This window comes from Leopardus geoffroyi, chromosome C2, assembly GCF_018350155.1.
Source record: "Leopardus geoffroyi isolate Oge1 chromosome C2, O.geoffroyi_Oge1_pat1.0, whole genome shotgun sequence".
NCBI classification, from domain to species: Eukaryota; Metazoa; Chordata; class Mammalia; order Carnivora; family Felidae; genus Leopardus; species Leopardus geoffroyi.
This window is the reverse complement of record NC_059333.1, coordinates 142,221,954-142,236,440: the sequence shown is the minus strand read 5'-3', so window position 1 is coordinate 142,236,440 and position 14,487 is coordinate 142,221,954. Positions and strand designations below refer to the sequence as shown.

Here is a 14,487-nt window from a genome sequence, read left to right as displayed (position 1 = left end):
CCCTCCCTACTTTGACTGTTCTCTTTTACTCTGTCTTTTCTGGAGTTCGTGGTGTATTTATTCCTTGAGAACAGGTACCCCCTCTCACCTAGATGCCCAGTGGTTCCTCCTTCCATTCTACCTTGCCATCCGCCCTCTTCATATATCCTGTGTATGGCATGGTTAAAAGGGCTGTCCCTGGACTCAGGCTGTTCACAGTCAAGTCCCATTTATTGGCTATGAGACCCGGGGAAAGTAAATTAGCCTTCTCATCTCAGTTTACTCATCTGCAATATGGAAGCAACCATACCCACTTCACAATGTCCCCATAAGGAGTCAAAGATTTAATATTTATGTAGCATGGTCCCTGGTACATAGTACATGCTCAATAAATATTAGCCGTAGTATTAATGGTGATAACAATAAAGGCTCCTGAAGACAAACTGTCTATTCTTTTCCATTATTTACAAACTAAAATACAAATTCCTGAGCGTTCAAGATTCTGCAAGCCTATTTCTTTCTCCCTTCCCGGTCACTCCCAATTTAGTCTTGCCCTTCCCCTCACCTCCTCCTGTCCTTTCCCTGGCTGCTGAGGTCAGGATGCGTGCACCTTGATACTAAGCCCCAGACAGTGCCTGGAAGTATTTCTAAAAGGAATAGGTGATACTCTCCTTGGCACCGGTAATGAATCACCTTGCTTCCCTGTAGTGCCAGAAGCACCTGGCATGGGACCAGGTGCCCGGAGCATCAGTTCACACACAGCGAATGGATACGTGGTGGCTGTGGCTTCTGCCACATCACTGTTTTTTACGGGTCCCATTGCTGGAGCTTTTCAGGAAGTATTGAATTTTTCTAACCCTTTTATATCATCCCCATTCCACAGAAGGGAAAAATGAGGCCGAGAGAAGTTAATAACTTGCACATAGTCGCATGGCCGATCGGTGGCTGAGCAGGAGTGAAGCCACGTTCATCTGGTTCGAGCGTCCTTGCTCTTGATGAGTCACCCTGCGCCACCTCTTGGTCCACGGGCCTACTTTACCTCTCGGTTTAAAAGAAAAGCTCCTTTACGGCGTCCAGCCTTGTCCTGCTCTGAGTCTGCTCTGGGCTAGGATGCCGTTCCCCAAGCTCGGTGGGGGCCTGTCTGCTGAATCAGGCCCTTCCCTGGGCCCGGGAGGGTAGGACAACGGCTTTACGCATCGGTGGGTGAGGCACGCCAAACGTCTCTCCTCCTTGACACCAAGGGCCTGGGTGGGCCCCCGAGTCCTCCTGGGTCTTGCTACTCAGAGTCTGGCTCACGGCCTCTGCCAGGCAGAGTGTGGTCTGCAGCCGCGCCTGAAACGCCCCCTCGGTCCCCATCGCGACACCGAACCTGTTGGATCGGAACCTGCCCATCAGCAAGACAGCCAGATGCCTCAGAAGTGAGCACGCTGAGGTCTGGGGAGCACCGCTCTGGGTCCGTCCGGCGCCCCCTGAGCCAGACTTCAGTGTGGCCCGGCCTAACTGCGGCCACCTGCCGGGCAGCCGCGCGCACCCGCACCCGAGAAGCCGCCCGACGCTTTCTCCGACTGATCTCATGGCAAACCCTCTGCGCCTGCTTCCAGTTACCATTCCCGTTTTACAGAAAAAGCGGTGACGGCACCCTCAGAGGCACGCCCGCAAGCTCCCCAAAGCGGCCTCGCAGCCCCTGCGCTCACTGTTCCTGGTCTTTCTGCATCACCGTTTCCTCTTTACGTTCGGGACCTTTCACGCTCTTCTCTTTCCGGCGTGCCAGTCACCCAACCGGCAAAGGCTATAACTGGGTTTAAAAAAATTTCTTTGAACGTTTCTTGATTTTTCAGGTGGGCGGAGGGGCAGAGAGAGAGGAAAAGAGAGAATCCCAAGCAGACTCCACACTGTCAGCACCGAGCCCGATGTGGGGCTCGAACTCACAACCGTGAGATCATGACCTGAACCGGAATCCAAAGTCGGCCTCTTCCCCGACTGGGCCACCCAGGTGCCGCAGATAATTGGATTTCTAAAAAAATGCATTTACCAGCATCTTAGGCAAGCAACGTAAGCTACTTAAGGAGGCCAGAACAGCATTCTAGTTATATTCATTCATTCGTTCGCTCATTCACTCATTCACTCAACAAATAACTTATTGAGTGCCTATTACGTGCCATGCGCTGGGAATTGGTCTCAGTGAACATAATACATGCAAAAACCAGCTTAAAAAAATAGAAGTAGCTCATGGGTCTTCAGTGACATATCCCAGACCCGTCAATATACGTCACCCACCCTTGATCCTATATCCTCCCCCTCCTGCCTTGTCTTCATGTCTACGCGCAGTGAGAGCCATTTCTGGCACAGCTCTGGGAGCACAGCGGGAGCTCCTGCCTCCCCGGGGAGGAGTCACGCCTGTGCTTTCCCCAGCCCTGGCTTAGGGGGCTGACACCCTCTCTCAAGCCAGACCGTGGCCCGGGGAGGGCCCCATAACGTTGGTTGGACTTCACAGCTGGAGGTAGGTTTTTAAAAGACGGCCCCGTGCCCCCTCTACGTGCCCCCCGGGCTCTGTACAGGCGTCTGTCATGACGGCTGCAACACCTCACCGGTTTCCCTTGTCTCCTTCACCAGGCTGTGTGTCCCCTTGAGGAGCGACCTTATCTTGGTCACTCATGTCGCCAGTGCCTTGCACACGGCCTGCACACAGTAAGTGCTCAGTCTGTGTTTCCTGGGCGCACGCATGCTTGTGTGACTGGATGGGAGGAAACACCCATCCTTCTCAGTGACTGTGCCAAGGCCACCACACGAAGGGAGGCGGCCACTGCGTAGCCCCACGCCGTCCACCTACATGGTCTGGGCTGAATCTGGGTGGACGTGCCCTCCAGGGCAAGGGGAGAGGGAAGGAGGGAGCCAACACGCATGCAAGGGCCTGCACCTACCCTCCCGGCAGCCTCGGGCGGAAGCGTCTCTTACCGTGGTGTATTTACCCAGCTGGCAGAGTGACGGGAAGGTTTCCTGGTGAGCTTTTCGGATCTTCTCTGTGAGATCGTCCAGCTCAGCCGTCATCTCATAGCTTTCCGTGCATTCCTGCTTCGAAGGCTCCTTCTTTTTCTTGTTCCTATCATTCCTGACAGCTGGAAATGAGAGAGAAGGCAAACCAGGGGTCATTAACGGCCGGGCCTGTGCTGCAAGCTTCCATCTCCCGACGCTGCCTGGACTCACTTGACACTTGGAACAGGAACAGTGGGAAAAGGTGCCATGAACACATCTCCCAAGAAGAGAGGCTTGGCGGCCAGAAGGGCCAGGCAGAGAGGAAGGTTTGTCTGCGTGTGCACCTGCCAAGTAACTCTTAAAGAGTTACTTTAAGGGTCGCCCAAAAGGCTGAGAGCCTCAGTTTGTTTGGACAGAACTTTCTATGTGGACTAGTCTTCAAAAGATGGATTTTTCCAAATGCCTCCCCATTCCCTCCCACCCAGTTCCAGAGGCTCCGAGGGAACCACTCAGGCCCGGAGACACGTTGCTGAACAAAAAGCCTTGTTGCATCATGATTCGTGATTCCTAGCTAAGCCTTCTGGTTTGTTTTTGTTGTTGTTAATGTCTTTTAGTTTCCTGAATGAACAGACCCTTTTGAAGAGATTCAGCTCAAAGGTGATGGGATGGTGATTTTTGTCCCTTCGTGCTTTTCTGCTTCCTAGACTTTTGGTATTCATCACATAATCTTTTATTATTATTTGCAAATACTGTATTAATGTATTACACACTGTATACATCACATATAATATTTAAATAAAATGTTTATGATCACTTATTGTTAAAAAAAGTTATTTTAAAACAATAATCTATGCATTGTGGGCCCCTGGCCTGAAAAACGATTGGTCCACTCATTTGCTTATTCATCTACAGCCGCTCCACTCTACATCTTGTCTGGCCCACTGACCCCTCGGCAGGTGTGGTCTTTGCCTCAGCACTTTCGCAGCGGAGCGTGACGCCAGGATGAGTCGAGTCCCAGGACCCGGGGCTGTGGAAACCCACGCTTCCCCTCGCAGCACAGAGCTCTCAGATGACTTCAAACCCGAGTGTCACGCAAAGCTCTGGCCTCGGGCTAGGATCTCCCGGGGAAGGGAACCGCAACCCAGGGAGGCCAACAGGTGAAACCAGACCGCGCAAGCCCCTCCGGGGCGTCCCCATTCCCCGGGGACCTGGGGGTGGCCAGGCTGGACACCACCTGGCCGTGTATGCCACCGCCATGACCTGCGAATCTGTGCTGCAAAATGACCCAGGTCATAATCCGATCTGCCCTAAGAGGATTTGGCTTGTGTTGCCTCCCTGAGAGCACCCGGGGTGATCTGAGAACTGGCAGCTCCCTGGGTCTACACGGTGAGGATCCCGAGGCCCCATATGGGGCAGGCTGAAATGAAGGCCTGGGGAGCTGGGGAGCGCAGCAAGGCGGAAGGAAACAGATGGGGATGGGGAGGGAGTGCGTGAACGGTACTGAAGGATCCCAGTGTCTGTATAAGTCACTTACTCTTGACCTGGACGGAGGGCAGCCGGGGCGAATATTCACATTTCTCGAGCATCTTAAGCATTGTACTGGGAACCGTGTCCGCAGCATCTCACTTAATCCCCTGATCAGGGAGGTGATTTTAAACTCATCTTACAGATGAAGAAAACTGAGTGTCAGAGAGACTGAAGAACGTTTACACAGTTGACAAGTTCTCTCTTCACTTGGACTCACTCGCTCTTAAGGGAGCGGACACGTTTGAGAAGAAAACAATACCTCTCCAGAGGATTTTCCTCCCCCAGGACTCTGAAATGACACTGTTCTTTGGCTCAGAACATTTCCAGGTTAAGGTGAGTGGTAACGACAGTGTGAAGTAACTCAGCCTCAAATGTATTACTTTTCCGTGTAGACTGGCCAAGTGCCCAGACCATTCCTAGCAGGTGTGGGACGCAGGGGGAGGAGGACAGCATATGGTTTCAAGCAGTTAGAAAGCAAAGGATACGGTCAGCAAAGGAGGGACCGTGAGGAAGGGGGTAGCGCACGGCAGCCGAGACGCCCCCACGACGCTCCTCAAGGACAGAGTCTGGGTCTGCGAGGGGAGGCTGGGGCCTGACGCCTTGTGTGTGAGCACCACGGGCTCTCCGTGCAGGTGAGCGGGCTTTCCTGACCCCTGCCCGTGACCCTCGTCATTTGCTAACACAAGAGCCCTACGTGAGCAGTGAGGGTCCTTCCAAAACAGAGCTCTAAGGGAAGCAGTCTGGCAGTCCCTCGAGAAGCTAAAGAGTTACCACACGAGCCAGCAATCCCATTCCTGGGTCCACCCAAGGGAACAGAAAATAAGCGTTCATGCAAAACCTGTACACCAATGTTCACAGCAGCCCTTCCCGTAAACAGCCCCACGGTGGAAACAACCCACATGTCCATCCCCTGACGAATGGATAAACGGCCGTGGCGCATCCACACAGTGGAATATCTTTGGCCACGAAGGAGTGAAGTACAGACCCACGTTACAACGTGGATGAACCCTGACAACGTTATGCTCCACGAAAGACGCCAGTCACAGAAGGCCGCGTGTTGTGTGGTTCTATTTATACGAGACGTACAGAGAAAGCTAACCGGTAGGCAGAAGGCACATCAGTGGTTGCCGAGGGCTGGGGCTCATGGAAGATCAGCACTGACTGCTAACGGGATTTTCTTTTTAGGGATATGTGAATGTTCTGGAATTAGGTAGTGGGAATGGCTGTACACCCTTGTGAATATACTACAAACCACTGAACCGCATACTTTAAAATGATGAATGCTACGCTCTGTGAATTATACCTTAAAATAAGGAAAAAAAAAAAAAACAACCCAGCCCCCTGAGGGAGGCCACAAGTCACTGAACACCACGAACTGCTGTGACTGGAATCAGAAGCCAAGATGGCGACCTCTGACCACCTAACACAGCAGTGACGGTAATGCCACTTTTTGATTGCTTAGCAAGGGCGAGCCACCGCCTTAAGCAATTCAAGAATTCTAGTTCACTGAATTCCACAGTGAACCGGGTGAGGTAGGCATTAAAATTCCATTTCTACACTCTCAGAAGCTTGAGGCCCAAGATCACCCTCTTTGAAAGTAGTCAAGCCAAGATTTCAGTGGAATATACACAAAAGCAGACAGAGGAACCACACACACATAATTACCCATGATCGCATCCCCAGGCGAGTCTGTAGGACCTTGAGAACGATCTGCGCTTCTCAGCATTCTGCTTCACCGTCCCCCATCCACCCACAGCCCCCTGGACCATCACCTGGAAAACGCATGCGAGGAAAGACAGCCCTGGAGGTTACCTGGGAGGTGGTAGGGGGGGCACTCCGTGAGCTGCCCCCACGGATCATCTGTACCAAGCCCGAAAGTGAGAGGCGAGGTCAGGTGGGAAGGGGACCCTGGTGAGCTGTAGCAGGGCACCGCGTGGGGGCACTCAGACTCAGACAGCACCCGCCATTTGCAAAAATAACAAGCCGTGAAGCCAGAGCTCCATCTTCTGAGCTTTGAGGCCCAAACTCAGAGCACTCTTACCAGCTGACTGACTGCCAGGGGACCAGTGTGTAACACCATAGGCTCCCTTCCAGACAGCTCCCTGCCCTCCCAAGGCGGAGTGCCCTTCCTACTGTCTCCATGACCGAAGGGCTACTGGGACTCTTGGGTACTCCTCTCCAACAGCAAGACGCAATGGCCCCCCCGGTAATGACGCCCCAATCTCCATGACCAAAGGGCTACTGGGACTCTCGGGTACTCCTCTCCAACTGCAAGACGCAATGACCCGCTGGTAACGATGCTCCAATCACGGAAAGGTTCATAAGTTGATGGATGTGTCTTGTAAACACATGGCTTCAACAACTGCTTTGCTCAATGGTTTTAAACTGCGGTGGATTGCAGATGTGGGATCTGGGCCACGCATGGGGATGGCTGCCAAGAGCCACCAGAGTCAAGGAGGCGATACAGTACATGGGACGCCATGAGGGCTTGGGGACGGTGGCTTCATCCAGTTTCGGGGGGCTCGTGGTCAGCAGCATCTGGGGCAGTATGGGGCAGGGGGTGATACAGGTGCCGCAGGGGGCCAGGGACCTGGTATGGACACTGGCTTCATCATCATCCCGGGGGATTCAGCCCCTCTCAGAGCTTCCCTGAAGGCAGCGGCGCCCTCCCAGAGGTGCACGGACGTCTGCTAGGTGGGACGGCCAGTCTACCATCAAGGGTCATATGGCCTGGCCATACAGGAACAAGAACTTAAGGCCCTTCCACGTGGAAATGGTGGGCCCGAACACTGAGGATCTGTGGGCTTTATCACGAGGTCCACGGCTGCAAGTGGCAGTGGTGCTTCTCCAGAAGCCACATGGGAGCGGCCCCAAATGAACAGATGGGCTCATTTCTTCGTTTTCTGGCCATTCATTCATTCAAATGTTGTCTGAGCCTCTAGTAGGGACCATCTGCTGCAGGGAGGAAATAACAGTGGAGCCACACAGATGGTTCCTGCTACCATGGAGCTCACTTACGGTGAGAGCCAGACATTCGTCATCCGACAGCAACAGTAACAATAATAACGAGAACAGGGCATCGCTATTAGGATACCTACCGTGACTCGTCCTGGAGAATTCTTACAATGTTGAAAGTGTTAATTACAGCTACCCTAGCAGCCATGGGGCACTCCCCAAAGCCTTCTACTCATAACTAGGCCATACAACAACCCGATCACTATCATTATCATGCCTATTTTGCAGATGAGACAACTGAGGCACAGAAAGCTAAGCAGCCTGCCCAAGGCCATGCATTTTAGAAATGATGCAGTGGGGATCTGAACTCAGACAACCTGGCATCAGAGTCCTCATTCTTTTTTTTTTTGTTTGTTTGTTTATTTTTGACAGAGAGAGAGACAGAGCATGAGCGGGAGAGGGGCAGAGAGAGAGAGGAAGACACAGAATCCGAAGCAGGCTCCAGGCTCCGAGCTGTCAGCATAGAGCCCGATGCGGGGCTTGAACTCACAGACCGCGAGATCACGACCTGAGCTGAAGTCGGACGCTCCACTGACTGAGCCCCTCAGGCGCCCCCAGAGTCCTCATTCTTAACCACTGTATTTGGTCATGTCATACACATTCACAGTTCTGCCACATGGTGCCATGAAGGATGGTGCATGTGTATCACTGGCGTGTGTGTGTGTGTGTGTGTGTGTGTGTGTAGGGACAAGGGGCTCTGATCCAGGATGGGGAGGCTGATGCTGGGGAAAGGGGAGAGCGAGTTGAGGGGAGGGATGGGAAGGGAGGTGGGAGCCTAGGGAGTCCGGGCTGTACAACTGATGCTCAGCCCCGAAGGCCGCCTGTGATGTTGGTGGCTGGCCTCTCCCTCCACTCCCACGGAAGGGATGCTGGCTGCCACGGGCACCAACATACCTGTGATGGATCCGAGGGTTGACTGACGGCTTTCAGGCACAGTGCATCCCACAGGCACGGGCAGTGGGATGGTGGGGGCACATACCATCGCCTCTGTGTCGGAGCCCCTATCTCAAGGTGGGGGCCGATTACCGTCTCACAGGGCCATCCCCTCCCGGTCTGAATATCTGGATGGCCAAGGCCACATTTTGTCTCTGTCTCCCGAGGGCCGAAAACAGTGTCTGGCCCACAGTGGGGGCTCAGAAACTGTTCTGTGAGGGACAAGGTGAGCATGTGACGAAATGTGGAGTCTGCTCTGTGTGCAACAAGAGCTCACCCGAGCCTCTTCCTTCCAGAAATCAGAGGTCTCATCTCCATGTCGGGGCCCGCGGGGCATTCAAGAACCACTCGAGCCACCGCGGCCAGAGCCAGCAGGCTGACAAAGCAGGTGGGGCGCCCGAAGGGTCACGAGTATGATTTACACACCTGGGCGAGCCGGGCCTGATGTCTGCAAAGCGCTTCTTGGAACGCAAGGTGCTCCATAAAATATCAAGTATTCTCCTTGTGAGGGCCAAGCGCCACAAATCAGACTTGGTGGCGTAAAAGTAACATATTTATGATCCACTATCATATTGCAAATGAAATGAACGTAATAAAAGTGTCACTTATACAAATACCTCTGATGTACGGATCTCGACCCATGAATATGAAAACAGACACCCAAGCACTTTTATTTGAATGTCTAATCATGGAAATAAATGAAGTCATGTTCATTTTAATGTGTGCACTTGTGCATGTATCTAGAATATTGATTTCCACGCACACAATAAAAATGTAATGTGGGAAACATGCAAAAGCTGTGGATTTCACTTGGATTCAGGAAGAGATGAAAACAACGCTTCGCTAAAGATTCCACGACGTCAAAAAAAAGAAAGAAAGAGAAAAAGGAAAATACAGTCGACGGCGTTTTTGCCCATAACGTTCTCTATGTTCAGTGTAGCAAAGGAAGCATAGCGGTCTGTTTATTCTTGTTCGAATATTAAAGTCTGGGATTCGTTCATCTGGAGTCTTCACCTTGCTAACTACAGAAACAATGGGTCACAGTTGGTGATGTGACCTATCTGGTGGCTGTGCATGGGGGAGAGCCTGTAACTAACACACCCACACACTTAAAAGAAAACCACAAAAATAGAGTTGAGTTTAAAAATAATTTTTCTGAATTAATTATGTAGATGAACCGTAAACCAATGGATCTGAAGGCAGATGGATGTAGGACTAACAAAGACAGACTTATCCCATTATCTCGGGGTGTGGGGGTTGGTGCTCAAACGTGGAGCGCAGTAGGTCCCACGGTAAAGGTGGGCAGAGTCGGGCGAGTGAATATTCCTCAAGATCAGAATCTCCTTAAAGGTGGAGACCGTGTCCTGCACCTAACACAGCACTTTAACCACGTAAGGACTAGTCGAAGTTTGCGCAAATACAGAGAAAGGAGGTTAGTGAATGAGCCTACCAGGAAGTCCCCCCCCCCTCCCCCACACCCAGGGACACAGGCCTTTGGGACCAGACTGAGGGCGGGGCACCAGAGTATCTGCTAAGTGAATACTGTGATTGCAGGGCTCCAACCTGGGAGGCAGCAGCACGTGGGTGGGGACTTGGAAAGGCGATGTGCCCCCCCCCCGGCCCCCCACAAGTGCAACGTGTTAAGGGATGGCCTGGCTGTTCACAGTGCCAGTGACGGAGCAGGGGAGCATACTTAGAATTTTTACAGAATATTAAATATGCAAGTCATAAGAGAAGCAGTCTGGACATAGCATTCTCGGAGTTTAACAAGGATCTACCAGCCTAGCTCAGCTTCTTAAAGTTATTCAAAGCACTTACAGAAAATCTCTGAAATATCATAATGTACCAAATGCCAAATACCTCTTTCTGGTTAAAGTGGAATATTATACTAATAAAATTTTTAAAACCATTTGAAACACCGTTTCCTCTCCCTGGTCGCTTGTAGATATGGAGATTTTACCTCCTCTCGAGTGGAGAGCCTCCCCTTTGTCTTTTATTTCCAAATCCTTTCTTCCTCCTCTGTCTGGCCTGCGTGGCCAGCCCTGCCCAGCCCTGCCCTGGCCATATTCCTTTCCAGGCAGGCCCCATGTGGTGGGCATCCTTGCAAGGCAAGAGTTTAAAGCTCTGTTACAAGTGACAGATCCTTTCCTTTGGACAAGAGTCTTGTACGAACCATAGGAAACATCCTAAGTTCAACTCCAGGGACAATAAAACATTCCTGCATGAGGTATAAAAGCGGGAGCTTTGACAATGAGCAGGTGAGAAGGTGCGAAGTGCCTCTGAGACACCTTCCTTCATAATTAGTGGAGCTTCTCTGCACGTTCCCTTGGACGGCAATGGGCTACTCTCAGTGACCAAATCCTGTCCGCGGGAGGCAGATGTGCCCTTGGCTTTGGGCTTGTGACAGAGCCATCCCACATGACGAGGGCTGAGAGGAAGGTCTTAACTGATGGCATAAAACTGAACATTAAGAAATGGAAATTTAAGGGGCGCCTGCATGGCTTAGTCGGTTAAGGGTCTGACTTCGGCTCAGGTCATGATCTGGGGGTTTGTGAGTTCCAGCCCAGCGATGGGCTCTGTGCTGACAGTGCAGAGCCTGGGGCCTGCTTCGGACTCTGTGTCTCCCTCTCTCTCTCTCTGCCCCTCCCCTGTCTCTCTCTCTCAGAGAGAGTGCTCTCTCTCTCTCAAAAATAAATAAACACTAAAAAAAATTTTTTTTAATGGAAATTTAAGGGGCGCCTGGGTGGCTCAGTCGGTTAAGCGTCCAACTTCGGCTCAGGTCATGATCTCACAGTTCGTGGGTTTGAGCCCCGCATCGGGCTCTGTGCTGATGGCTCAGAGTCTGGAGCCTGCTTCCGATTCTGTGTCTCCCTCTCTCTCTTCCCCTCCCCCTCCCCCACTCATGCTCGGTCTCTCTCTCCTTCAAAAATAAACATTAAAAAAAGTTTTTTTTTTAATGGAAATTTAAGACACTGAGGTTGTCGCCCTCTGTGTCTTACTCAGGAGTAAGTAAACCCTCACACCTATGGCATGATCAACTCATGTTCTTTTTAAATTATCTCCAGTTTACAAAAAGGAGAGTTCAGTATCTGTTCCCATAAGCCATACTCGTGGGCAGGAAGTTCTTTGTTATATCAAGCTGAAGTTCACTCTGTTGAGTTCAACCTGCCCTCTTGTATCTGAAAGACTGGTGCATTTTTTTTTTTTTTTTAACTGTAACTTCTTCGTAAAAATGCGGGCAGTGTCAGATTCAGGAATCAACTGTCTTAGAGTAAGGATCCATACATCTAGGGTAAATGATGAACAGAGATCCAGGCCCATGGACTGCCTTTCAAAGCAGTATGTGAGTGGAAGGAGGGGGATGACAAAAAGAAATTTCTCAGAAGACTTTCCAGATAAACCTGTATCACGGCAAATTATGTGCTTCCAAATATTAAACAACAATATCTATCATGATAAATTCTAATGGTCAAAATTTTTATTCCTACTGTTCTCTAAACCCAATTTTCAGAAAACGAATTGTAGTCTCCTTGACATTCTTTTTTTTTTTTTCATTCTTTTTAACATTTATTCATTTTTGAGAGAGAGAGAATGAGCATCAGTGGGGGAAGAGAAGAGGGATACACAGAATCCAAAGCAGGTGCCAGGCTCTGAGCTGTCAGCAAAGAGCCCGAGGTGGGGCTTGAACCCATGAACTGTGACATCATGACCTGAGACGAAGTTGGACGCTTAACCGACTGAGACACTCAGGCACCCCTCCTTGACACTGTTATATTTTCCCTCTTAAAACATTTTTTTTAATTTTTATTTTTTTTAATTTATTTTTTTAATGTTTATTTATTTTTGACAGAGAGAGAGACAGAGCATGAGCGGGGGAGGGGCAGAGAAAGAGGGAGACACAGAATCGGAAGCAGGCTCCAGGCTCTGAGCTATCAGCCCAGAGCCCGACGCGGGGCTCGAACTCACGGACCGCGAGATCGTGACCTGAGCTGAAGTCGGACGCTTAACCGACTGAGCCACCCAGGTGCCCCAAAACATTTTTTTAAAAACAGAAATGAGGCATTTAGCCTGGAGAAAGCTCTGAGAAGGCTCAGTAATTTCTCTTGGGGAGTATGACCCTTTGACATACCCTGCAGAACGGGAGCATCAGATGGGGGGTGCCTGGGAAGGGGAGCCATGTTTTCATGGTGGTTTGACTGCAAACGTGGCCCTAATCCTCTGTGTCTTCCTATTTCACCCTGTTTGCATTGACTTTGCAGCCTTTCCCGTCAAGAGGTGGAGACAACTCCACAGCCCACGTATCTGGCGTGGCTTGTGAATCACTTTAACCAACAGGATGCAGTGGAAGTAATATTATACCATTTCCAAGAGATCTCGCACACTTTCTGCCTGCCCCTCTCAGAACGCCATCACTGTGTATGAACAAGCCTGGGCTAACCTGCTGGAAAATGAGAGACCGTGCAGAGGAGAGCCCAATTAGTCCAGCTAAGACCATCTGATATCAATCTAGAGCCAACCTGCCCATAAATCTGGGAGAGCATTCAGAGAAGATGAGCAGAATTGCCTACCCTATCTGAAGCCGACCAGAGTCTCACGAGAGAGCCCGGTGGACCCAGAAGGACCACCCAGCCAATCAATAGTTTTATAAGCAATAATATACGCTTATTGTTTCAAGCCACTGAGCTTTGGGGGAGTATGTTATATAGCAATAGCTAACGGATACAGCGTCGGTAAAGAGTGTGTTTATGGCGACGGTAGCACATACCCACGTATGCTTTTGCCCCCTGGTATGTCTGAATCAACGGTTGCTTTTATTCAGTGGTTAAGGCGAGGAAGAAGACAATTTGTTATTCCTCCAACACAAGGTTCAAGATCCTGCCCATATCTGTTACAACATACAGAAATTATGAAATTAAATTCTCTATGGGTTTTAAATAAACAGGAAAGGTACAACTGCCAGGTGGGAAGGACGAGGGTCAAATTCCAAAGTTTTGCATTTTAGTCCATCATTTATTGCCCGTGCAAACTCAGGGTCGTCCCTAAGTGTTCCGAAGCCTCAGTTTCCTCATCTGAAAAATGGGGACATTCTTTCTTTTCCATCACACACAGAATTCTTATATATATTTAGATATGCAAATAATTGCAACACACTGTAATATGTACTAAAGTAGTGGGAGCCCTACACTGATTTCTTATTCACCAAACGTTTATTGAGTCCTGGAGCTACTGAAAATTTGAAGTCAAATAAAGTATGCTTTATTTCTCAAACGAAATGTAGAAGATACATAATACAGACGATGAGGGTTTAATATACGCGGACTACTTTCAAATGTGAAATGTAAGACAGCAGTAGAGAAAGGAAAGAGAAAGCGATCATGAAAATTAGGAAGGAAGAAATAAAGGAGGGAGGGAGGAAAGAATTTTCATCCAAGGTAAGACCAGTGCTCCAGCCTGGGGCCCACGTAACTGGAGACTAAGGGGAGGGTGGAGGATAGGTAAGCTGAGCAATTTTTAAACTTTCAGTGGGTTCATCTCCATGGCAGGAAATTCCATGTGAACTTGACTTAGTAAACAGATGCGGCCACGTTCATCTCCTTGGGCTCCAACTTTTCCAGATACTGCCTGATACACCTGATGAATCTCTGCCTGCACCATCCGTGTGTCAATGAGGTATCCGAGAGAGAGACAAATGTCTGCATGTTTGCTGATGTGTGCCCAACACCCTATTTAGGATATTGCTGCAGAGAAGGGCCTGCATGTTGTCAAATCAATTTCGGAAACCCAAATCACCAGAGCAAGGGTCTACATATGTATGGGTGGACGTTACATACCTAGTTAAAATGAAAAACTCTCACCTTAAGGCATTTAAATGATTTATGCCAGCTTATATATCCCTAAGTGATTCTCACTGGTATCCTTGAAGCTCTAAGGATTCTAAGGGTTTTCAGAATCACCAAATGAGTATTGTTCAGTACAGCTGTTGTTCTAAAGGCATTCTATGAATTTTCATTTTTAGAGAATTGGCCATCCACATATGAGATACATGCTAGCCTACTGTTG

At 50.0% G+C, this 14,487-nt stretch overlaps 1 protein-coding gene across 13 annotated transcripts in view; it reads right to left on the bottom strand.

Moving 5' to 3' along the window:
• Nucleotides 1-14,487, bottom strand: part of RARB (retinoic acid receptor beta) — an 876,710-nt gene that overhangs the window by 25,488 nt on the left and 836,735 nt on the right. For all 13 annotated transcript variants that reach the window (XR_006700944.1, XM_045436330.1, XM_045436327.1 and 10 more), the window contains one exon: nucleotides 2,935-3,095. Coding sequence is in view for 12 of the 13 variants with exons in the window: in XM_045436330.1 (XP_045292286.1) it covers nucleotides 2,935-3,095 (161 nt within the window). In the remaining variant the exon portion in view is untranslated. The remainder of the gene's footprint in view (nucleotides 1-2,934; nucleotides 3,096-14,487) is intronic.